This window comes from Heterodontus francisci, chromosome 13 (assembly GCF_036365525.1).
Source record: "Heterodontus francisci isolate sHetFra1 chromosome 13, sHetFra1.hap1, whole genome shotgun sequence".
NCBI classification, from domain to species: domain Eukaryota; kingdom Metazoa; phylum Chordata; class Chondrichthyes; order Heterodontiformes; family Heterodontidae; genus Heterodontus; species Heterodontus francisci.
The window spans coordinates 41,726,568-41,752,532 of NC_090383.1; the positions used below are offsets into that span (position 1 = coordinate 41,726,568).

The window sequence follows — 25,965 nt, forward strand, 5'->3', positions numbered from 1 at the left end:
TACTCCATTTCTGCTTGATGCCACCGCCAAAAATATATTCCTCCCCACCCCACCCCGCCCCCCTCCCCCCACCACTTCCAGTGGCAGCTTTTTTTTTGTGAAGTAACAGGTGATGAAGTGAATGCAGTGGATGTTGCTTATGGGCAGCACAGTGGCGCAGTGGTTAGTACCGCAGCCTCACAGCTCCAGCGACCTGTGTTTGATTCTGGGTACTGCCTGTGCGGTGTTTGCAAGTTCTCCCTGTGACCGTGTGGGTTTCCGCCAGGTGCTCCGGTTTCCTCCCACAGCCAAAGACTTGCAGGTTGATAGGTAAATTGGCCATTGTGAATTGCCCCTTGTGTAGGTAGGTGGTAGGAGAATGGTGGAGATGTGATAGCGAATATGTGATTAATGTAGGATTAGTATAAATGGGTGGTTGTTGGTCGGCACAGACTCGGTGGGCCAAAGGGCCTGTTTCAGTGCTGTATGACTATATGACTCTGGATTTTAAGAAAGCATTTGACAGCATCATGTTGGTTAACAAAATTGTGGCTCATGGAATAGGAGAGTCATTGTTCAATTGGGTAAAAATTTGATTTAAGGACAGAAAACAGCAAGTTGTGGTAAATTGTTAACCGAAAGCAAAATACTGCGAATGCTGGAAATCTGAAATAATAGAGCGTGCTACAAATAAGATTGGAGAAATTAATGCGTGGCTCAAAGACTGGTGTGGTAGAAGTGGGTTCCGGTTCATGGGGCACTGGCACCAGTAATGGGATAAGTGGTGGCTGTACTGTTGGGATGGTCTATACCTGAACCGAGCAGGGGCTGGTTTGAGCCGCATAACTAGAGAAGTAGAGAGGGTTTTAAACTTAATAGTGGGGGCAAGGGATCAATTTTGGGAAGATATGGTAAATCAAGGCGAGAGAGAAAGGTATTAATATGGGAAATGATAGACTGTGACAGGAAGGGACAGAGCCGTACAAACCTAAGAGTAAATCAACAAATAAGGCTAGAGATTACAAAAATAATAAAAGGACAAAACTAAAGGCTCTGTATCTGAATGCACTTAGCATTCGAAACAAAACAGATGAACTGAGAGTGCAAATAGAACTAAATAAGTATGATCTGATCGCCAATACAGAGACATGGCTGCAGGGCGACATAGATCGGGACCTGAATACTGAAGGGTACATGGCATTTAGGAAGGACAGGAAGCTAGGAAAAGGTGGAGGGGTAGCTCTGTTAATTAATAGTATTAGTGCAATAGCGAGGAATAACCTAAATTCAGGAGACCAGGATGTAGAAGCTGTTTGGGTAGAGATGAGAAATCATAAGGGCAAGAAGTCACTTGTGGGAGTGGTGTACAGGCCACTTAACATTAACCACATTGTAGGACTGGGTATAAAGGAAAAATAATGGCAGCTTGTCAGAAAGGTACAGCGATAATTATGGGGGATTTTAACCTACATATAGACGGGAAAATTGGATGGACAGAGGTTTCGTTGGAGGCTTTGGAGAGGGTACAGAAGAGGTTTACCAGGATGTTGCCTGGTCTGGAGGGCATTAGTTATGAGGAGAGGTTGGATAAACTCAGATTGTTTTCACTGGAACGACGGAGGTGGAGGGGCTACATGACAGAGGTTTGCAAAGTTATGAGTGGCGTGGACAGAGTGGATAGTCAGAAGCTTTTTCCCAGGGTGGAAGAGTCAGTTACTAGGGGACATAGGTTTAAGGTGCGAGGGGCAAAGTTTAGAGGGGATGTGCGAGGCAAGTCCTTTACACAGAGGGTGGTGAGTGCCTGGAACTTGCTGCCGGGGGAGGTGGTGGAAGCAGATACGATAGCGACGTTTAAGAGGCATCTTGACAAATGCATGAATAGGATGGGAATAGAGGGATACGGTCCCCGGAAGTGCGGAAGGTTTTCGTTTAGGCAGGCATCAAGATCGGTGCAGGCTTGGAGGGCCGAATGGCCTGTTCCTGTGCTGTACTGTTCTTTGTTCTTTGAGTACATAGAATGTTTTCGGGATAATTTCTTGGAACAATACATTCTGGAGCCAACCAGAGAGCAGGCTATACTGGACCTGGTATTGTGCAACGCGATAGGATTAATTGATGACCTCATAGTTAAGGCGCCCCTAGGTAGTAGCAATCGTAATATGATTGATCGTAATATGATTGATCGTATGATATGATCGTAACATTCAGTTTGAGGGAGAGGAGTGGGTCCAAGACTAGTATTTTAAACTTAAATAAGGCCAATTATGAGGGCATGAAAGCAGAGCTAGCTTAAAGTGGACTAGCAAATCAGGTTAAGGGATAAGTCAGTGGCGCAGTGGTTAGCACCGCAACCTCACAGCTCCAGGGACCCAGGTTCGATTCCGGGTACTGCCTGTGTGGAGTTTGCAAGTTCTCCCTGTGTCTGCGTGGGTTTTCTCCGGGTGCTCCGGTTTCCTCCCACAAGCCAAAAGACTTGCAGGTTGATAGGTAAATTGGCCATTATAAATTGTCACTAGTATAGGTAGGTGGTAGGGAAATATAGGGACAGGTGGGGATCTTTGGTAGGAATATGGGATTAGTGTAGGATTAGTATAAATGGGTGGTTGATGTTCGGCACAGACTCGGTGGGCAGAAGGGCCTGTTTCAGTGCTGTATCTCTAATCTAATCTAATCTAAATGCAGTGGCAGACATTTAGGGGCTATTTCAGCATACACAGAATAGATACATTCCAAGGGTGGGACCTGCCATCCACGGTTAACTAAAACAGTTAAAGATAGTTTCAAACTTAAAGAAAAAGCCTATAATTGTGCAAAGATGGGAGGCAGGTTAGAAGATTAGACAAAATATGAAAAACAGCAAAGAATGACTCAAAGATTGATAAGGAAGGTAAAATTAGAGTACAAGAGAAAGCTAGATAGAAATATATAGACAGATAGTAAGAGTTTCTGTAGATTTTTTTTTTAAAGCGCTAACAAAGTGAGCATTGGTCCTACAGAAAGTGAGTCTGGGGAACTAATAATGGATAATAAGGAGATGGCAGATGAACAGATATTTTGCATCAGTCTTCACTATTGAGGATACAAGTAACATCCCAGTATTAGCTATAAGTCAGGAAATGGAAGGGAGGGAGGAACTCAAGAAAACTTCAATCACCAGGGAAGTGGTACTAAACAAATTGTTGGAGCTGCAAGTCCCTGGGTCCTGATGGACTTCATCCTAGGGTGTTAAAAGAAGTGGCTAGTGAGATAGTTGATACGTCAGTTTTAATTTTCCAAAATTCCCTGGATTCGGGGAAGATTCCATTAGATTGGAAAATAGCGAAGGGAGAGAGACAGAAAGCAGGAAACTACAGGCCAGTTAGCTTAACATCTGTCTTCGTAAAATGTTAGAAGCTATTATTAAAGACTTTACAGCAGGGCATTTAGAAAAAATCAAGTTTTGAGACAGAGTCAACAAGATTTTGTGAAAGGGAAATCATGTTTAACCAGGTTATTGGAGTTTTTTGAAGAAATAATGTGTGCTGTGGATAAAGCGGATCCAGTGGATGTACTGTGCTTAGATTTCCAGAAGGCATTTGATAAGGTGCCACATCAAAGGTTATTGCGGAAAATAAAAGCTCATGGTGTAGGGGGTAACATATTGGCATGGATAGAAGATTGGCTAACAGGGAACAGAGTAGGCATAAATGGGTCATTTTCTGGTTGGCAAGATGTAACGTGTGGTGTGCCACAGGGATTTGTGCTGGGGCCTCAACTTTTTACAAATTATATAAATGACTTGGATGATAGGACCGAAGGTATGGTTGCTAAATTTGCTGATGACACAAAGACAGGTAGGAAATTAACTTGTGAAGAGGACATAAGGGGGCTACAAAGGGATATAGATAGGTTAAGTGAGTGGGCAAAGACCTGACAAATGGAGTATAATGTGGGAAAGTGGGAAATTGTCCACTTTGGCAGAAAGAATAACGAAGAAGCATATTATCTAAATGGTGATTGCAGAGCTCTGAGCTGCAGAGGGATCTGGGTGTCCTCGTGCATGAATCGCGCAAGGTTAGTATGCAGTTACAGCACGTAATTAGGAAAGCTAATAGAATGTTATTGTTTATCGCAAGGGGAATTGAATGCAAAAGTAGGGAGGTTATGCTTCAGCTCCATAGGGCATTGGTGAGACCACATCTGGAGTACTGTGTATTGTTCTCATTTAAGGAAGGATGTAAATGCGTTGGAGGCAGTACAGAGAAGGTCTACTAGACTAATACCTGGAATGGACAGGCTGTCTTCTGAGGAAACATTGGACAGGCTAGGCTTGTATCTGCTGGAATTTAGAAGAATAAGAGTTGACTTGATTGAAACATATAAGATCCTGAGGGGTCTTGACAAAGTGGATGTGGAAAGGATGTTTCCCCTTGTGGGAAAATCTCAAACTAGGGGTCACTGTTTAAAAATAAGGGGTCGCCCGTTTAAGCTAGAGATGAGGAGAATTTTTTTCTCTGAGGGTCGTGCGTCTTTGAATTCTCTTCCTCAAAAGGCAGTGGAAGCAGAGTCTTTGAATATTTTAAGGCAGAGGTAGGTAGATTCTTGATAAGCAAGGGGGTGGAAGGTTATCGGGGGTAGGTGGAAATGTGGAGTAATCAGTTCAGCCATGAACTTATTGAATGGCGGAGCAGGCTCATAGGACCGAGTGGCCGCATCCTGCTCTTGATTCGTATGTTCGTAAATGATCAGGTCTGGCAGCATCTGTGGAGAGAGAAACAAAGTTAATGTTTTAGGTCGATGACATTTTCAGAGTTTTGTGGGAATGATTTGTTTTTTTGAATGGAGGATGGTAGACAGCGGTATTGCTCAAGGGTCAGTGCACAGACTATTGCTTTTTTGCTGTTGTAAGATTTAGGGTTGGGAGTCACAGATACCCAAAGAAGGGGTTGAGCTCATAATGAAATTTTAAAATAGTTCTTTCAGAAGCAGCAGTTTAAATATAATGTGTATTCAGTAGCAGTTTAAATATGATGATGCATAAGCTAAATAGACAGAAAAGACATCGGACCCATAGCAGATTGAACGGATTGCAAATCCCAGATCATACAGTGGGACAGAACGGTGTTGGCAGTCTTCCCGATGGATGAGGCAGGCATGATTTTGATGGTCTCTTCGGTCCCTGGGGTCCTCCGTCTTCTTGAGCTTGCATTAGGCCGAAGCCAGCATGGATTCACCTTGGAAAGCTCTTTTCCAGCTGAAGACCGCCTTTCTCTCCTCAGCATCTGTTTGTATACTTTACTTCCGGTGGCTGGTGAGTGTACCATGTGAATCATATTCAAGGTAATCCCTCCTGTTTCCATCTAGAGCCTATGGAGTCATCTCGTGGCTCATCGCTTGCTAGGACGTTCTGTTTAACCTTTACTCATGGTATCCCACTTTACCAGCTTTAGTTTTTAGTTTTAGAGATACAGCACTGAAACAGGCCCTTCGGCCCACCGAGTCTGTGCCGACCATCAACCACCCATTTATACCAATCCTACGCTAATTCCATATTCCTACCACATCCCCACCTGTCCCTATATTTCCCTACCACCTACCTATACCAGGAGCAATTGCTAATGGCCAATTTACCTATCAACCTGCAAGTCTTTGGCATGTGGGAGGAAACCGGAGCACCCGGAGGAAACTCACGGTGACACAGGGAGAACTTGCAAACTCCACACAGGCAGTACCCAGAATTGAACCCGGGTCGCTGGAGCTGTGAGGCTGCAGTGCTAACCACTGCGCCACTGTGCCGCCCTTTAGGAATGTCTTGTTTCAGAGCCTGTGCTAAAATTATGTCCAGAGAAGAGATACCAGACCTGTGCTGTCCTGGCTGGTGCCATAGGATCGATCTTAACAGAGAGAGAGGAAATCGCAATATTAACTCCATAAGAATTAGAACATAGAACAGTACAGCACAGTACAGGCCCTTCGGCCCATGATGTTGTGCCGACCCTTTAACCTACTCTGAGATCAAACTACCTGCATACCCTTCATTCTACTATCATCCATGTACCTATCCAAGAGTCACTTAAATGTCCCTAATGTATCTGCTTCTACTACCACCACTGGCAGTGCATTCCACGCACCCACCACTCTCTGTGTAAAGAACCTACCTCTGACATCTCCCCGAAACCTTCCTCCAATCACCTTAAAATTATGCCCCCTGGTGATAGCCCTTTCTGCCCTGGGAAAAAGTCTCTGGCTATCCACTCTATCTCTGCCTCTCATCCTCTGTACACCTCTATCAAATCACCTCTCATCCTTCTTTGCTCCAATGAGAAAAGCCCTAGCTCCCTCAACCTTTCTTCACAAGACATGCCCTCCAGTCCAGGCAGCATCCTGGTCAATCTCCTCTGCACCCTCTCTAAAGCTTCCACATCCTTCCTATAATGAGGCGACCAGAACTGAACACAATATTCCAAGTGTGGTCGAACCAGGGCTTTATAGAGCTGCAGCATAACCTCGCGGCTCTTAAACCCCTGTTAATGAAAGCCAACACCCCATATGCCTTCTTAACAACCCTGTCAACTTGGGTGGCAACTTTGAGGGATCTATGGACGTGGACCCCAAGATTCCTCTGTTCCTCCACACTGCCAAGAATCCTGTCTTTAAGCCTGTATTCTGCATTCAAATTCAACCTTGCAAAATGAATCACTTCACACTTTTCCAGGTTGAACTCTATCTGCCACTTCTCAGCCCAGCTCTGCATCCTGTCAATGTCCCGTTGCAACCTACAACAGCCGTCCACACTATCCACAACTCCAGCAACCTTTGTGTCATCGGCAAACTTGCTAACCCAGCCTTCCACTTCCTCATCCAAGTCATTTATAAAAATCACAAAGAGCAGAGGTCCCAGAACAGATCCCTGCGGAACACCACTGGTCACCGAGCTCCAGGCTGAATACTTTCCATCTACTGCCACCCTCTGTCTTCTATGGGCCAGCCAATTCTGTATCCAGACAGCCAACTTTCCCTGAATCCCATGCCTCCTTACTTTCTGAATGAGCCTACCATGGGGAACCTTATCAAACGCCTTGCTAAAATCCATATACACCACATCCACTGCTCTTCCTTCATCAATGTGTTTTGTTACATCTTCAAAGAATTCAATAAGGCTTGTGAGGCATGACCTGCCCCTCACAAAGCCATGCTGACTATCTCTAATCAAACTATGCTTTTCCAAATAATCATAAATCCTGTCTCTCAGAATCCTCTCCAATAATTTGCCCACTGCCGACGTAGGACTGACTGTTCTGTGGTTCCCAGGGTTATCCCGATTCCCTTTCTTGAACAAGGGAATAACATTTGCCACCCTCCAATCATCTGGTACTACTCCAGTGGACAGTGAGGACGCAAAGATCATCGCCAAAGGCACGGCAATCTCTTCCCTCGCTTCCCGTAATAACCTTGGGTATATCCCGTCTGGCCCCGGGGACGTATCTATCCTCTATATTACTTTGAAAAGTACCATTTATTAAAGGTCCCATTTCTTACAGTTCCCCACCTTGGGAAGGAAATATCTTTATTGACTTCTCACAATTGGCCCCTAACTAACTTAGATATTGCTAAGCTGCCACTAAGAATATGTGTAAAAACATTTCCAGTAAAATGTCATAAATACGTATGGTTGAAACAAAAATGGACTTAAGATTCTCCAGCTCTCCTTTTACCTGTATCCATCTTGTGGATAGTTCTTGTTAAATATGAGACGTAGCCCTCCAAGAAAAAAAGAACAAAGAAAATTACAGCACAGGAACAGGCCCTTCGGCCGTCCAAGCCTGCGCCGATCCAGATGCTCTATCTAAACATGTCGCCTATTTTTTAAGGGTCTGTACCTCTTTGCTTCCTGCCCATTCATGTATCTGTCAAGATGCATCTTAAAAGACGCTATCGTGCCCGCGTCTACCACCTCCGCTGGCAACGCGTTCCAGGCACCCACCACCCTCTGCATAAAGAACTTTCCACGCATATCCCCCCTAAACTTTTCCCCTCTCACTTTGAACTCGTGACCCCTAGTAATTGAATCCCCCACTCTGGGGGGAAAAGCTTCTTGCTATCCACCCTGTCTATACCTCTCATGATTTTGTACACCTCAATCAGGTCCCCCCTCAACCTCCGTCTTTCTAATGAAATTAATCCTAATCTGCTCAACCTCTCTTCATAGCTAGCGCCCTCCATACCAGGCAACATCCTGGTGAACCTCCTCTGCACCCTCTCCAAAGCATCTACTTCCTTTTGGTAATGTGGCGACCAGAACTGCACGCAGTATTCCAAAGTGGCCGAACCAAAGTCTTATACAACTGTAACATGACCTGTCAACCCTTGTACTCAATACCCCGTCCGATGAAGGAAAGCATGCCGTATGCCTTCTTGACCACTCTATATGGGGATATGCGTGGGAAAGTTCTTTACGCAGAGGGTGGTGGGTGCCTGGAACGCATTGCCAGCGGAGGTGGTAGACGCGGGCACAATAGCGTCTTTTAAGATGTATCTAGACAGATACATGAATGGGCAGGAAGTAAAGAGATACAAACCCTTAGAAAGTAGGCGTCATGTTTAGATAGAGGATCTGGATTGGCGCAGGCTTGGAGGGCCGAAGGGCCTGTTCCTGTGCTGTAATTTTCTTTGTTCTTTTGTTCTTTGTCACTTCCTCAAAGAATTCTATTAAGTTGGTAAGACATGACCTTCCCTGCACAAAACCATGTTGCCTATCACTGATAGGCCCATTTTCTTCCAAATGGGAATAGATCCTATCCCTCAGTATCTTCTCCGTTATTTTAATTCAGATTCCCTATCTCTGATAATTATACTCCCTCTGGCAGGTACCATTTTATCCTGATTTTGAAGTCATTTCTCTGGAATATGTGTCAATGCCTTGATGTTTTAAAATGTTGTCTTTACTGGCTGCATTAACTGTTTCATGTTGTCCTGTTGTCAAATAGCTGAGCACGTCTGAAACCAGTTCTTCACTGCAACTTCATGCATTCCTGCATGTTTGTTACTTCACACATTACATTTGCACACTTATACTGGTGTTCCAGTATCATGTCACACAATCTTGACTCTCCATGATCTTTTCAAAAGATTGAAAGGATGGGGGGAGCTGTCTGTATGAAGACCTTTCCTATTCTCCCCTGTATGGTCCCAGTGTCTTGGGTAGTGGCCAGATTATCAAATGCAGTTCTTTTTAAAAAGTTCATAGGCAAGGACACAGATATCTCCAAGAGAAAGCTATCAATTTACAAATCTCATCTACATTTTCCTGACTTTTACTGGAATGTGCATGGATACCAGTTTGATGTATTCCATTGAGTCACACACAAAGTGAGTTATTCCAGTTCCCATTTGGTGGTGTGATTTTCCTGTCTCTATCTCTTACTCTAAATGGGGTATCCCAATAATTACCATTCTATCTTATTCATGATCCCTGGAGGAACTTTACAGTCCAATGCAATACTCTCATATACCTTTAGAACAGAAATCATATATTCATTCCCCAGTGGTGCCAGTTATTAACACGTTTGTTCTCTATTTTAGATGACCTCTTGTGCTTCATATTGAAATTATCTCAAATTCAAATAGCAGTGTTGTTGGGCTGAACGGTTTTCTCAATGTTCAATTCATTTTTCCCCAAAAGGAACCTTTTTTTTGATGCTCAGGAACCACTTAGATTGCTTTTTCATCATGTTTTTTGTTGAATGAAAATTTGATTATCCCCTTAAATTTCAGGTAAATTTTCCCTTTGAGTACTTGAAATAACCACTCATATCAATTTAGTTTGGTTTATCGATTCCAATTACTTATGCCCAGGCTTGCTGGGTTTAAACCTTTGCTTTCACAACAGAGACAGAAATGCTTGGAATCAGTCTAGAGCTGACTTCCATATTTCCCGTTATCAAACATTTTGTCTCCGAATATAACCAATATCCAAGTTCTTTGAAAAGGCAGAGCCTTTAGTCCAAATTGTCACCAAGCTGTGACATTTGATATCTGCACACAAGTTCTTAAATTCTTTAAGTGGCTGGATCTCTTACTGTTCTTGCTTATATACCACCATCACCTGTTTCTTTAAAATAAAACTCGATCCATTGTCCAAAGATTATCAATTTGGAAACTTAAAATGTAACAATGTCCAATATATATAAATTTACACTCAGCAGTATGGTGAATTAAATGAAAAAAAAAGCTGTCAGCACAAAGGGTTAACTTCTCAGCTTGTTTTCAAGGGGGCAGAGCAAAACATTCTCAGGCACACAATTGTAGCACTTTACATAACTTTTTCCCAATATACAACGAACTAAATACCATCTTAAACTGTTAGGAAAATTATTAAGTCTTGGAGTCCTTTTTAAATTTGTACAATTTTTTTTATCCTTAGGAATTGAAAACAAAAGTCAGTAGTAACGTTATCAACTTCAAAGGAAAACATTGGCATCAGGGAAGACAGCATTTTAGATTAAGCTCCAGTTGTTTCCAAATTGTTCAATTTCTTCCTCAAACCGATTTTTTAATTTTTGATGGTTCCAAACAACCCCCTGCTTTAACAATGACTCGGCAGGGCTTGCATATGTGAGATACTCTCAGCTGGCTAAGAGTACTGCTTCGAAGGATCGTGTAACAGTCTGCTATTATCTTCGAGTTTGGTCATGTTTCTACAATCATGTTTATGGGTTGCGAATACACTGCTTCTGGTATCAACAGTGCAGACTACCCGTCTCTCACTACTGTCATATCTGATGAGGGAAACCACCTCTCCACGGAGGCCTGCTGGAGTCACAGGGGGTCTGCAGTTATTTGCCCGGGTATCTGATGCACTATAGCATGTAAAATTAAAGTGCATGGGATTACGGTTAGTGTATTGCGATGGATAGAAAATTGGTTGGCAGACAGGGAACAAAGAGTCGGGTCTTTTTCCAAATGGCAGGCAGTGAATAGTGGGGTACCGCAGGGATTAGTGTTAGGACCCCAGCTATTCACAATATATATTAATGATTTAGATGAGGGAACTAAATGTAATATCTCCAAATTTGCAGATGAGACAAAACTGGGTGGGAGGGTGAGTTGTGAGGAGGATGCACAGAGGCTTCAGGGTGATTTGGACTAGTTGAGTGAGTGGGCAAATGCATGGCAGATGCAGTATAATGTGGATAAATGTGAGGTTATCCACTTTGGTAGCAAAAACAGGAAGGCAGATTATTATCTGAACGGCTATAAACTGAGAGACGGGAATATGTAGCGACACCTAGGTGTTCTCGTACATCAGTCGCTGAAGGTAAGCATGCAGGTGCAACAGGCAGTAAAAAAGGCAAATGGTATGTTGGCCGTCATAGTGAGAGGATTCAAGTACGGGAGCAGGGATGTCTTGCTGCAGTTATACAGGGCCTTGGTGAGGCCACACCTGGAATATTGTGTGCAGTTTTGGTCTCCTTATCTGAGGTAGGATGTTCTTGCTATAGAGGGAGTGCAGCGAAGGTTTACCAGACTGATTCCTGGGATGGCGGGATTGACATATGAGGAGAGATTGAGTCGGTTAGGATTATATTCGCTGGAGTTCAGAAGAGTGAGGGGGGATCTCATAGTAACCTTTAAAATTCTAACAGGACTTGACCGGGTAGATGGAGGAAGGATGTTCCCGATGTGGGAGTCCAGAACCAGGGGTCATAGTCTAAACATACGGGGTAAACCTTTCAGGACTGAGATGAGGAGAAATTTCTTCACCCAGAGAGTGGTGAGCCTGTGGAATTTGCTACCACAGAAAGCAGTTGTTGCCAAAACATTGTATGTTTTCAAGAATGAGTTAGATATAGCTCTTGGGTCTAAAGGGATCAAAGGATATGGGGCGAAAGCGGGAACCGGTTACTGAGTTGCATGATCATCCTTGATCATAATGAATGGTGGAGCAGGCCCGAATGGCCTACTCCTGCTCCTATTTTCTATGTAACTGGCCAAGCTGTTACTAATTCACATGGCCTCTATTGCAGTCTCCATTCTCGCTAGTCACTGTTCAACAGGGTTGGGACTCATCAATGCTGGAGAGGGAAACGAGGCTCACCATTTCTGTCAGTTTCCCCCTGCTACACCTGTTACAGCAGTTGTGAGTGTAATGGCCCAATGAATAGGATGGGAATAGAGGGATACAGTCCACGGAAGTGCAGAAGGTTTTAGTTTAGACAGGCATCAAGATCGGCGCAGGCTTGGAGGGCCGAATGGCCTGTTCCTGTGCTGTATTCTTTGTTCTGTTCTTTAAGCGGTTGCAGTTAAAACAACGTACTGGGACATTCCTTCTCAGCACGGGGTTTCTAGGCAGTCCAGGTTCCTGGCTGGGCAAGGGGCCTTCAATGGCTGCTACCTTAGCTTTTGCAGGTGTTCAAGGGAGGATACCATGGACCTGTCCCTAGACCATACAGGTGTAGCGGATCAAATCCTCCCAGGTCACTATTTTAGTTTTAAACGCTCAACCCACAACGGACTGCCAGCTGGAGTCCTTTCAGCAAGGGCTCTTAAAATTTGGGTGTCATAACATGCATCAACATAATCCTACTGGTCCTCCATTCTCGAATCTTATGCGAACAGTCATGGAGTTTCTCTGCATATCACTCCATTGGGTTGGGCCCTGTTTGATGTTAACTAGGACTTCATGGAAATTAATGTTCTCTTTCCCCTAGGGCCCTACCTGTATCTCCTGGTCATAGTGTTCCGGTCCATCTCTTGTTTTAACTCTAGGGAGTACGCAGCTAGGATCTGTTTAAGGTACTCACTGTCTAACTCCGGATAGGATGTCTTAAAAATTTCCCATTTTGGGATGAGGAGGAGGGGGTCAGCGTTCATATCCACTGTCATCCCTAACTCTTCCCTCAGGACCTCAGCCTTGCCGGGGGAAAGAGACGTGTGCGCAGTTGTAACCTCGTCTCTGATCCCGGTGGATGAGGATGGTTCTTCAGTGCCCCTCTCCTCCCACTCTGTCTTGGTCCTGACTCAAGTAACCACACACACTGGCATTTTCTTGTCTGTCTTGAATGGGAGAGGTGGAGTAGAGGCGGTGAGGTTCTTCACGATATTGTCCCAACAAGAACTAGAGTCACCTACTCTGGTTTTGGAGCCCGCTGTTGGCCAATTTATGTCTGGAGTTGACGGATTTCAGCTGAACATGGGACATGGTTTGCTTCAGGGGAGGTGACAATTTATTGCCGAACTAACACACTCAAAGCACCCCTTGCATCTTCTAACTCCTCAATTAGTCTGCCATTGTCGGTTTATAATTCAGTGGTTTGTTCCAGTATTTGCTGTATCTGCTTTTTTGATCATGCACTTCTGTCCTTCGCTTCCTGTTCTCTTGATAACTATGTAGGACAGATATTCTCTTGCCAACTATCACTTTGTTTTTGCAACTTATCTACCTGTTCGCTTAATTCTTTGTACTTTCTATTCAGTTGTACGGCACATGCGTGTGCACCGTAGGCCAACTTATTCCAGACCTTTTGCAACTTCATCTTGCTTTCTGCACATCTTTGGAAAGCCTGTCAAGGATACACTCTTAATCCCCATCGCAGTCTTCTACAGTCCCCAATATATCTCTTGCACCTGTTGCCCCAGTTTTCTCTGCCAGTCTCTATCAGTTACTCTGTAGCCTGTGCCAGTGCCATTGTAAATCCTGGTTTCACTTAAGAACTACGACTTAAGACTGTTGCTTCTCAAGTTTCAAGCCTATGATATCTCGACCACCATGAATCCTACTTCTGACACCACTTTGTGTAGGATTTAGTTTCGTGAGTTGCAGATAGCCAATGTAATTTTAAAATAGTTTATAAAGAAGCAGCAGTTTAAATATGATGTATAAGCTAAGTAGATGGAAAAGGCATGCGACCCATAACACATTACCAGATCATACAGTGGGGCAGAACGGTGTTGGTAGTCTTCCCAATGGATGAAGCAGGCAAGCTGTTGGTGTTCTCTTCAGTCGTTGGGGTCCTGGGTGGTCTTGAGCTAACCAAAGTGTTAGGCTGAAGCCAGCATGGATCCACATTGGGAAGTTCTCTTCCATCTGAAGATAATCCCTCCCATTTCCATCCCCCGCCCATGGAGTCATCTCGTGCCTCATTGCCTGCTAGGACGTTCTTTACTCATGTTTCAGAGCCCGTACTAGAATTATGTCCTTGACAGAGATAACGAGCCAGGCTGTCCTGGCTGGCTGCTTATTCTCTTTCTCAGCAGAGAGGAAGGCGATCACAATATTATGTCCATTATAGAGAGATACAGCACTGAAACAGGCCCTTTGGCCCACCGAGTCTGTGCCAACCACCCATTTATACTAATCCTACATTAATCCCATATTCCCTAGCACATCCCCACAATTCTCCTCCCACTATATATAAATGACTTGGATATTGGAATAGAGAGTAACATTACCAAACTTGCAGATGATACCAAACTTAGAGGTATGACAAATACTGAGGATGTTACCAATCAACTGCATCAGGACATAGGCTAGCAGAATGGGCAGACAAGTGACAGATGGAATTTAATACTGAGAAGTGTCAGAAAGGATAGGGAGAGGTAATATAGACTAAGTGACACAGCTCTGAAGAATGTGCAGGGAAAGAGGGACCTTGGCGTTCATGTACTGAGATCATTGAAGGTGGCAGGTGTAGTTAGCAAAGGTATTGAGTTCAGGAAGGGGGATGTTATACTGCATCTTTATAACACTCTGGTTAGGCCACAACTAGAGTATTGTGTCCTCTTTAGGAAGGATGTAAGGGTCCTTGAGAGGGTGCAGAGGAGATTTACCAGAATAGTTCCAGCGTTGAGGGATATTAGCTGCAAGCTTAGGTTGGAGAAGCTGGGATTGTTCTCCTTGGAGCATAGGATGTTGAGGGAAGATCTTGTAGAGATATACAAGATATTGGGAGGTTTAGATAAGGTAAACAAAGAAAAGCTGTTATCATTAGCTGGTACTGCAAGGGCTAAGGGACACAGATGTAAGGTTTTGGGCAAGAGATCCAGGGGGATGTGAGGAAGAATCTTTTTTAAACAGCAAATGGTAACCCATCTTGAGCTCGCTGCCTACAAGGGTGATACAGCGGAGACAATGATTTCAAAAGGAAAGTGGATAGGCACTTGGGAAATAAACTTGCAAGGCTATGGGGATAGAGCAGGGGAATGAGACTGATTGATTGGATTTCTCTGTAGTGCCGGCATGCACTTGATGGGCCAAATGGCTTCTGACTGTCACATTATGATTGAGAAGAGTCATTAACCAGGGGACGTAGATTTAAGGTGATTGGCCAAAGAACCAGAGGCAACGTGAGACGTTTATTGACACAATGAGTTATGATCTGAAATACACTGTTTGAAAGGGCAGTGGAAACAGATTAAATAGTAACTTTCGAAAGAGAATTAAATGCCTGGAGAGAAAAGTTACAGGGCTATGGAGAAAGCAGGCGATTAATTGGATACCTCTACCAAAGAGCCGGCTTGGGCACAGTGGGCTGAATGCCTCCTGTGCTGTATTATATGATGATACTATGATAAATGTTGGTGCTTTTGGATTATTTGACCATGCAAGAAGGATGCATGCATCAATTTAATGACCAACCGTTAAAATTGTGTCTATTATCTATCTATATATATATATATATATATTTGTAAACTTATACCTTCTAAGTCATCAGTTAGAAAGCAGCAACATCAGATCCCAGCTTCTGATGTATGCAAAGAATGCAGTTCAGTGCTTCAGCTGTAGAAGTGACATGACAAAAGTTTTTGAAACTTGTAGTCTATAAAATTGTTTAAGTGAAAAGGAGCGATCATTGCGGATATTGATTGACTTCTGGTTTTTGCAGTTGATGAATTTCTGATACAGGAAGGCCCTGCCCTCCTTGAGATGCGAATCCGACACCTTGTCAAAGGGAAGAGAATTGATCAGGCTACAAAGTTAGCAAAAGTTTGTGCAGAACATCCAGAAATTGGTACAAAGAGTATTTTTAAACAGATCTACCTTACCTGTCTCTGTACTGCATCATCCAGCGACATCTTGATGGAAGAGGTAAGCATAGCCAAATTATTGATGCTCTTATGGTTTTGCAAAAGTAAAGCAGGTTCAGTAATCTTGTGAAAAGTCATTTTGCCATTTTAAAGAATTATAATTGAATGTATGTTCTTTCAGAGACTTTCACATCCAGCAGTACCATTTCCAAACAGGAGAATTTTGGCTTTGTGATGTCTGCAGGCAATCAATTAACATTTCTTTTTAATATTAAGGTTTCTGTAAGTTAATTTTCGGTTGTTTTGTCTTTTAAAATAACCATTTTAATTACATGCAGTAGTACTTCAGTAAATATAAACAGGAAACATTGGATTCCCAAATAAAAGTTTGAAGTTCAACTACCAGAGTCGATTAACATTCGCCTGTAGGTTTTTTCTATGTGGTGGGTTTTGGGTACGTTGAGGCATCTCTATTAAAAAGAAAATAGCATGTATGTCTGTGATGTTGGCTAGGTGCACAGCACATCAAAAAGCTGGTTGTTGTGAAGTCTGCTTCCACAAGAACAGTGCAGTAGAGTTCCATAATTGAGCTGTGGTAAGAGCAACCAAATCTTCTGTCTAGCACCAGACGGTGTTGTGGAAAAGAAAATGTCACTGTGTGAGGCCGTTGAGAAATGGGCAGTATGTATACTGGAGGTAAAGTACAGTACTGCCATTTTTTATTCTATCCACTGAATGTGATTATTCATGCTTGGGTCTGGCTCCATGGATGCCAGTAACTCTTCAGTACCTTAGTGAATGGCCATTCTTCGTGTGTGAATCCACTATCTGCAGGCTATTTGTTAAGACAGCCAAAGCCAATTGGAGGCTGAAGCTGTCATTTCACAGAATTGTTACAGCAAAGAAGGAGGCCATTCAGCCCACCGTGTCTGTGCTGGCTCTCCGAAGGAGCAATTTAGCTAGTGCCAGTCTCCGCCTTCTCCCCGTAGCCCTGCACCGTCGTCTTTTTCAGTCCTTGCGTGGTTCTGTCAGCAGGGCAGGAATCAGACCAAAGGACTTCAAACAGTGGGTCATTGGGAAGGTGGATTTGTTAAGAGGTATCACAGTCTTATCCACCATGTCTGTAATCTTTTATAGCCATATGTCTGTGTTCAGTCTCTGCTCTTTAATGCAAACTTACATATGTCTCTGCGAATGGTGACATTGTCCTTAGCCATCTTGGTCCTATACTGTGGCATTCTGTTCCGAAATGTATCCACCTCTCTCGTCTCTCCATACATCTCTCCATACCTTCAAAGGTCTCCTGCCAACCAGCCTGTTTGATCTTTAGTCACCATCTTCTCCCAACTCATGCTCAGTGCCCACTGTCGTTTTTATGAAGGTCTAACACTTTGTTCCAAAATTTTGAAGACTTGTCTGTTCCTTTGCCTTGTTAACTGCTCAAGAAAGTATATTTTAATTGGAGTCTACAAATGATTATTTTTGTGTTTATGTTTAAGATCTCAGCGGTTGACTGCAAGGATGCATTGGAGATGATATGCAACCTGGAGTCTGATGGGGAGGAGAACTCAGCCCTCATCTTATGCACAGCCTTCCTCACACGGCAGCTTCAGCAGGGAGACGTATACTGTGCGTGGTGAGTCACCATTCTCACTTGTTGGAGGTGAATTGCATGATATTACAGGGACCTTTGCTGAGCTAATCTGATTTTGTGTGGAGGGTCAACTTAAGAATAGTTCGTTCTCAAGAATTAACAGCTAGAATAAAGCATAATCTTCCATTCCAGATGTCTGATCTTCCAAAATTGTTCAGCCAATGCAGAGATGTCATTTCTGGAGATCTTCCCTCTACAGTTTCCAACCTCGTAGTCCCGCAACCCCTGACAGTCCGCTTCTACCTGTTTCCCAAAATCCATAAACAGGACTGTCCTGACAGACCCATCATTTCAGCCTGTTCTTGCCCCACGGGAAGAGTCAGTTACTAGGGGACATAGGTTTAAGGTGCGAGGGGCAAAGTTTAGAGGGGATGTGCGAGGCAAGTTTTTTACACAGAGGGTGGTGAGTGCCTGGAACTTGCTGCCAGGGGAGGTGGTGGAAGCAGATACGATAGCGACGTTTAAGAGACATCTTGACAAATATATGAATAGGAAGGGAATAGAGGGATATGGGCCCCGGAAGTGCAGAAGGTGTTAGTTTCGGCAGGCATCAAGATCGGCGCAGGCTTGGAGGGCCGAATGGCCTGTTCCTGTGCTGTACTGTTCGTTATTGTTCTTTGTTCACTGAACTTAGTTCTTCCCATCATATTTCTATCTTTTTTCCCCTGGTCCAGTCTCTTCCCACCTACATCTGTGACTCTTCTGATGCCCTACGTCATTTCAACAATTTCCAGTTTCCTAGCCCTAACCGCCTCCTCTTCACTATGGAAGTCCAATCTCTCAGCACCTCCAACCCCCACCAGGACATTCTGAGTGCACTCCACTTCTTCCTTGAGCAGAGGCCCAACCAGTTCCCATTCACCACCACCCTCCTCCGCCTGACTGAACTTGTTCAAACGTTGAACAGCTTCTCCTTCAAATCCACTCACTTCCTTCAAATAAAAGGTGTTGCTATGGATACCCGCATGGTCCTAGTTATACCTGTTCATTTTGTGGGGTATGTAGAACATTCATTGTTCCAGTCCGACTCAGGCCCCGCTTCCCCAATTCTTTTTCCATACGTTGATGACTGCATTGATGCCGTTTCCTGCTCTTGCCCTGAACTGGAAAACTTCTTCAACTTTGCTTCCAATTTCCACCCTTCTCTCACTTTTACATGGTCCATCTCCATTACCTCCCTTCCCTTCTTCGACTTCTCTGTTTCCATCTCTGGGGATAAACTGTCCACTAATATTTGTTATAAGCCTACCAACTCCCACAGCTATCTCGACTACACAGCAGAGCTGGGCTGAGAGATGGCAAATGGAGTTTAATGCGGAAAAGTGCAAGGTGATTCACTTTGGAAGGAGTAACAGGAATGCAGAGTACTGGGCTAATGGGAAGATTCTTGGTAGTGTAGATGAACAGAGAGATCTTGGTGTCCAGGTGCATAAATCCCTGAAGGTTGCTACCCAGGTTAATAGGGCTGTTAAGAAGACATATGGTGTGTTAGCTTTTATTAGTAGGGGGATCGAGTTTCGGAGCCACGAGGTCATGTTGCAGCTGTACAAAACTCTGGTGAGACCGCACCTGGAGTATTGCGTGCAGTTCTGGTCACCGCATTATAGGAAGGATGTGGAAGCTATGGAAAGGGTGCAGAGGAGATTTACTAGGATGTTGCCTGGTATGGAGGGAAGGTCTTACGAGGAAAGGCTGAGGGACTTGAGGTTGTTTTCGTTGGAGAGAAGGAGGAGGAGAGGTGACTTAATAGAGACATATAAGATAATCAGAGGGTTAGATAGGGTGGATAGTGAGAGTCTTTTTCCTCGGATGGTGATGGCAAGCACGAGGGGACATAGCTTTAAGTTGAGGGGTGATAGATATAGGACAGATGTTAGAGGTAGTTTCTTTACTCAGAGAGTAGTAGGGGCGTGGAACGCCCTGCCTGCAGCAGTAGTAGACTCGCCAACTTTAAGGGCATTTAAGTGGTCATTGGATAGACATATGGATGAAAATGGAATAGTGTAGGTCAGATGGTTTCACAGGTCGGCGCAACATCGAGGGCCGAAGGGCCTGTACTGCGCTGTAATGTTCTAAAAAAAATTCTAATACACTTCTTCACACCCTGCTTCCTGTAAGGACTCCGTTCCATTCTCCCAGTTTCTCTGTCTCCAATGCATCTGTTCGGATGATGCTACTTTTCACAACAGCACTTCTGATATGCCTTTTTCCTCAACTGAGGATTCCACACCACCCCCCCCCACCCCCCCCCCCCCCCACTGTGGTTGACAAGGCCCTCAATCGTGTCCTACCCATTTCCTGCACTTATGCCCTCACCCCTTCCCCTTCCTCCCAGAAATGTGACAGGGTTCCCCTTGTCCTCACTTTCCACCCCACCAGCCTACACATCCACAGAATCATCCTCCGCCATTTCCGCCACCTCCAGCATGATGCCACCACCAAACACATATTCCCTTTCCCACTCTTGTCAGCATTCTGAAGGGATCGTTCCATCCGCAACACCCTGGTCCACTCCTCCATTACCCCCGACACCTCGTCCCCTTCCTACGGCACTTTCCCATGCAATTGCAGGAGGTGTAATGCCTGCCCTATTACCTCCTCACTATCCAAGGCCCCAAACACTCCTTCCAGGTGAAGTAGCGATTTACTTGTACTTCTTTCAATATAGCAGACTGTATTCGTGGTTCATAATGCAGTCGCCTCTAACATTGAACATAAGAACTAGGAGTAGGCAATTCAGCCCCTCGAGCCTGCTCCACCATTCAATACAATTTTATCTCGGCCTCAACTCCACTTTCCTGCCCGTTCTCCGTAAACGCAGATTGGGTGACCATTTTGCGGAACACCTCCGCTCAATCTGTAAGCGTGACCCCGAGTTTCCAGTTGCTTGCCATTTTAATTCACCACCCTGCTCCCATGCCCACATTTCAGTCCTTGGCCTGCTGCAGTGTTCCAGTGAACATCAACGCAAGCTCGAGGAACAGCACCTCATTTTCTAATTAGGCACTCTGCAGCCTTCCTGACTGAACATTGAATTCAATAATATCAGAGCATGACTGGCCCTTTTTTATTTTATTTATCCTTTTTTTTAGCCATGTGCCTGCCTTAAACTTCGTTTTTCATGTTTGCTTTTGGACAGAGCTGTTCATTATTCTGTCATTAACACACTCTCTGCACTAATGCTTTGTCTTTCACCACACCATTTGCACACTCCCTTGGCCTTTGCCCCATGACCTTGTCAGTTAATCTCTCCTGCCCTCTGACTTTTTTATTCATTCCTGGGATGTGGGTATTGCTGGCTAGGACAGGATTTATTGCCCATCCCTGATTGCCCTTGAAGGTGGTGGTGAGCTGCCTTCTTGAACCGGTGCAGTCTATGTGGGGTAGGTACACCGACAGTGCTGTTAGGAAGGGAGTTTCAGGATTTTGACCCAGCGGCAGTGAGGGAACAGCAATATAGTTCCAAGTCAGGATGGTGTGTGGCTTGGAGGGGAACTTGCAGATGGTGGTGTTCCCATGCATTTGCTGATCTTGTCCTTCTAGGTGGTAGACGTCACGGGTTTGGAAGGTGCTGTCTAAGGAGCCTTGGTGCAGTGCTGCAGTGCATCTTGTAGATGGTACACACTGCTGCCACTGTGCGTTGGTGGTGGAGGGAGTGAATGTTTGTGGATGGGGTGCCAGTCAAGAGGGCTGCTTTGTCCTGGATGGTGTCGAGCTTCTTGAGTGTTGTTGGAGCTGCACCCATCCAGACAAGTGGAGAGTTTTCCCCCTGATTCCCATTGACTCCAGTTTTGCTAGGGCTCCTTGATGCCATACTCGGTCAAGAAGTATTTAGATGAGCACTTGAAACGCCATAGCATACAAAGCCACGGGCCGAGTGCTGGAAAATGGGATTAGAATAGATAGGTGCTTGATGGCCACCACAGATACGATGGGCCAAAGGGCCTGTTTCTGTGTTGTATAACTCTGACTTTATGAACTGCTGCCTTGATGTCAAGGGCAGTCACTCTCACCTCACCTCTTGAGTTCAGCTCTTTTGTCCATGTTTGAATGAAGGCTGTAATGAGGTGAGGAGCTGAGTGGCCCTGGCGAATCCAAACTGAGCGTCAGTGAGCAAGTTATTCCTCAGCAAGTGTCGCTTGACGACACCTTACATTACTTTACTGATTGAGAGAAGACTGATGGGGCGGTAATTAGCCCAGTTGGACTTCTCCTGGTTTTTGTGTACAGGGCATACCTGGGCAATTTTCCATATTGCTGGGTAGATGCCAGTGTTGTAGCTGTACTGGAACAGCTTGGCTAGGGGCGTGGCACATTCTGGAGCACAGGTCTTCAGTACTATTGCTGAAATGTTGTCAGGGCCCATAGCCTTTGCAGTATCCAGTGCCTCCAGCCATTTTTAGATGTCACATGGAGCGAATCGAATTAGCTGAAGACTGGCATCTTGGATGCTGGGGACTTCAGGAGGAGGCCGAGATGCATCATCAACTTAGCACTTCTGGCTGAAGATTGTTGCAAATGCATCAGCCTTATCTTTTGTACTGATGTGCTGGGCTCCCCCATCATTGAGGATGGGGATATTGTGGAGCGAACTCCTCCAGTTAGTTGTTTAATTGTCCATCACCATTCACGACTGGATGTGGCAGGACTACAGAGCTGAGATTGATCCGTTGGTTATGGGATTTGCTTAACTCTGTCTATTGCATGCTGTTTATGCTGTTTGGCACGCAAGTAGTCCTGCGTTGTAGCTTCACCAGTTTGACACCTCATTTTGAGGTATGCCTGATGCTGCTCCTGGCATGGCCTACTGAAGTCTTCATTGAACCAGGGTTGGTCCCCTGGCGTGATGGTAATGGTAGAGTGGGGGATATGCCGGGCCATGTGGTTGAGTAGAATGCTCCTGCTGATGGCCCACAGCGCCTCATGGATGCCCAGGTTAGTGTTGCTAGATCCGTTCGAAATCTATCCCATTTCACACGGTTGTAGTACCAGACAATATCCTCAATGTGAACACCTATCACACACCTTCCCTTTTGTTCTCTTTCCCCCCCCCCCCACTCCCTCCAACCCCCACCCTTCACTTGCTTAAAACCTATTGCATTTCTAATCTTTGCCAGTTCTGATGAAAGGTCACAGACCTGAAATGCTAACTCTGCTTCTCTCTCCACAGATGCTGCCAGACCTGCTGAGTATTTCCAGCACTTTCTGTTCAGATTTCCAGCATCCGCAGTATTTTGCTTTTATTTCAGAGATGTAGTCTCCTTTCTGTTGATGTTTTAGCCATGTGTTTACACCCTGGCTAAGTGTGTGTCATATTTTTTTCTTTGATAACTTTTGTGATTGTCAAAGTGAGGATTGTGAGACTGTTGAGAAAAGGAATCTTCTTTTCCATTTTAGGTGTTCAGAATCAGTATCAGTCACACTCAAGCAAGTATAGCATAGCCAGATATAAAATCCTCCCTACTCAGACACAACAATGTACCTTAAGCAAACCTTAGAAGAACTCTCCTAATTCACCACTGTGAATTCTTGCATTTTGCTCCATGCTTATGTTATGACCTCTCTGAGTGAGATTGCAGTCTGTGCTGTGGTGTATAGTTTCATACTATAGATCACCACTTTCAGAACTGATTGAGACTATCCAAACTCCATTTAAGTAGAATCTTTACAACTTCCTACATCAGGCTAGGCTTTAGCCAGAGGAAAATAACAGTGTGCTAGCCCACTGTATCACCAAGTCCCCCATGTTCTTTAACTGGTTTGTCAACTGCACAGATGTTTTTAAAAGAATAATAGTTCTGCAGGAGTCAAAGGACATGATGATTAAAATGATGGGTACATTTTATTTTAATCATTTTAGGCCCCAGAAGGGATTATTTTCAGACTTTTTGCTTTTTATCAAATCTGTTTGATTTGGAATGTTTTAAATTGGAATTGTTTTCTGTTAACTTTCAGAAATTTGCTTTAGAGCCAATTGTAAAGAAAGGTTTAATGTGATTTTACGGTTTCATTTGTTCCCAAACTTGGGCTTAAATAACAGAAAAGCAAATGATATTGGAACAGTAGATATACTTGAAATCCAAAGCAATGTTCAGTATCTGAGTTTACCTGTATGCAATAAAGAATTGCTGGCTTAGGAGAACTAATGTTTGGGGTAACTTTGTAGTAATGGAAGTGATTTGGTAGTGTTTCAATGTGCTGCACTAACACATGGTGCGGTGGTGTGGTGGAACTTGTTTGATTTCCCCACTCCACTGGTCTATGTTCCCTTGTGGAGAGGAGGAGCAGCAAAGCCACAAGGCCACTAACACAGTTCTTGATGACTGACACAAAACTAAGTAGGAGCAAGTCACCTTCTCTGCTATAGGGAATATAGGGCCCAGCTAGACCAGGCAGGGCTGCGAATTAAAGGTAGCATATTACATAGAGTTGCACAAAGTCTGTAGCACAAAAGCAGCCCAACTGGTCTGTGTCACTGTTTATGCTCCATGCGAGCCACCTCTCGCCCCTCTTCATCTAACCCTGTCTGCTATCCTTCTGTTCCTCCTTCCTTCATTTGCTTATCTAACTTCTGCTTAAATGGATCTTGGAATCAAAGAATGATGTAGCACAGTAGGCCATTCAGCCCATTGTGCCTGTGTTCTTTGGTAGAGCTAGGCAATTAATTCCCTGCTCTTTTCCCATAGCCCCACAGTTTTTTCCTTGAATGTTTCTACTTAATCTGTTTCTGCAACCCTTTCAGGCATCGCAGTTTCGATCACAACAGCATGCTGTGTTTTGTTCAAAAAGTTTCCTCGTTATAGAATAGAATCATAGAAAAGTTACGGCACAGAAGGAGGCCATTCAGCCCATCGTGTCCGTGCCAGCCTAAAAATACTAGCCACCCAATCTAATCCCACCTTCCAGCACCTGGTAACCTTTCAGGTTACATCATTTCAGGTGCATTTCCAGGTACCTTTTAAATGAGTTGAGGGTTTCTGCCTCCACCTCCGATCCAGGCAGTGAATTCGAGACACCCACCACCCTCTGGGTGGCAAAGTTTTTCCTCATGTCCCCTCTAATCCTTCTACCAATCACGTTAAATCTGTGCCCCCTGGTAATTGACCTCTCTGCTAAGGGAAACAGGTCTTCCTGTCTACCCTAGCTAGGCCCTTCATAATTTTGTACACCTCAATTAAGACACCCCTCAGCCTCCTCTGTTCTAAGGAAAATAACCCTAGCCGATCCAATCTTTCCTCATAACTGCAACTTTCAAGCCCTGGCAACATTCTCGTAAATCTCCTCTGTACCCTCTCCAGAGCAATTATGTCCTTCCTGTAATGTGGTGACCAGAACTGTACACAATACTCCAGCTGTGGTCTAACAAGCATTTTATACAGCTCCAGCATTACATCCCTGCTTTTGTATTCTATATCTCAGCCAATAAAGGAAAACATTCCATATTCCTTCCTAACCACTCTATCTACCTATCCTGCCACCTCCAGGGACCTGTGGACATGCACTCCAAGGTCTCTCATTTCTTCTACCCCTCTCAATATCCTCCTGATTATTGTTTATTCCCTTGCTTTGTTTGCCCTCCCCAAATGCATTACCTCATACTTCTCCAGATTGAATTCCATTTGCCACTTTTCCGCTCACTTGACCAAACCATTGATATCATTCTGGAGTCTACGGCTGTCCTCTTCGCTATCAACTGCACGGCCAATGTTTGTGTCATCTGCAAATTTCCCAATCATGCCTCTCATTCTTTTGCCATTCACCTTAAATTTATGTCCGATGGTCACTGACCTTTCTACTACTAGAAACGGTTTCTCTTTATTTACTCTTAACAGAACACCTTTATCAAATTCCCTCTTAATCTATGCTATGTACCTCAACTATTACGTACCTCAACTATTACTGCATTCTGTATTGTTACCACTCCAGGTAAATAAGCTTCCCTTGAAATCCCTATTGGGGAATCTTTATTAACAACTTTTTTGTAGTCATTGCCAATAGTTTTTTCCCACAAGTGGTAATATTTTTTCTATGTCCTCCCTATCAAATCCTTTCATAATGTTAAAGGTCATTAAAGGTCACCCCTCAGCCTTCTCTTTTCTAGAGAAGATTCCTAGCGAGTTCAGCCTGTCCTGTCAGATATATCCTCTTAGTTCTGATATCAACCTTGTGAATCTTGTTTGCACTTTCTCCAGAGCTTCTCCATGCTTGTATAATATGGACCTGTATGCAAGTTTAACATTACTTCTCTGCTTTTTGATTCTACCCCTCTGGTAATAAACCCCAGTACTTGTTTTGCTTTTTCTTAACATTCATATGAACCTGTGCCA

The 25,965-nt window shown here is 44.2% G+C and overlaps 1 protein-coding gene across 4 annotated transcripts in view; it reads left to right on the forward strand.

The window, feature by feature from the left end:
* LOC137376345 (zinc finger protein 292-like) overlaps nt 1-25,965 on the forward strand; it is a 278,773-nt gene that overhangs the window by 235,512 nt on the left and 17,296 nt on the right. For 2 of the 4 annotated variants that reach the window (XM_068044695.1, XM_068044696.1), the window contains exons 5-6: nt 15,843-16,045; nt 17,484-17,620. In XM_068044695.1, coding sequence (XP_067900796.1) covers nt 15,843-16,045; nt 17,484-17,620 — 340 coding nt within the window. Of the gene's footprint in view, nt 1-15,842; nt 16,046-17,483; nt 17,648-25,965 lie in introns of those variants that run through there. The other 2 variants (XM_068044697.1, XM_068044698.1) reach the window with 2 other exon arrangements.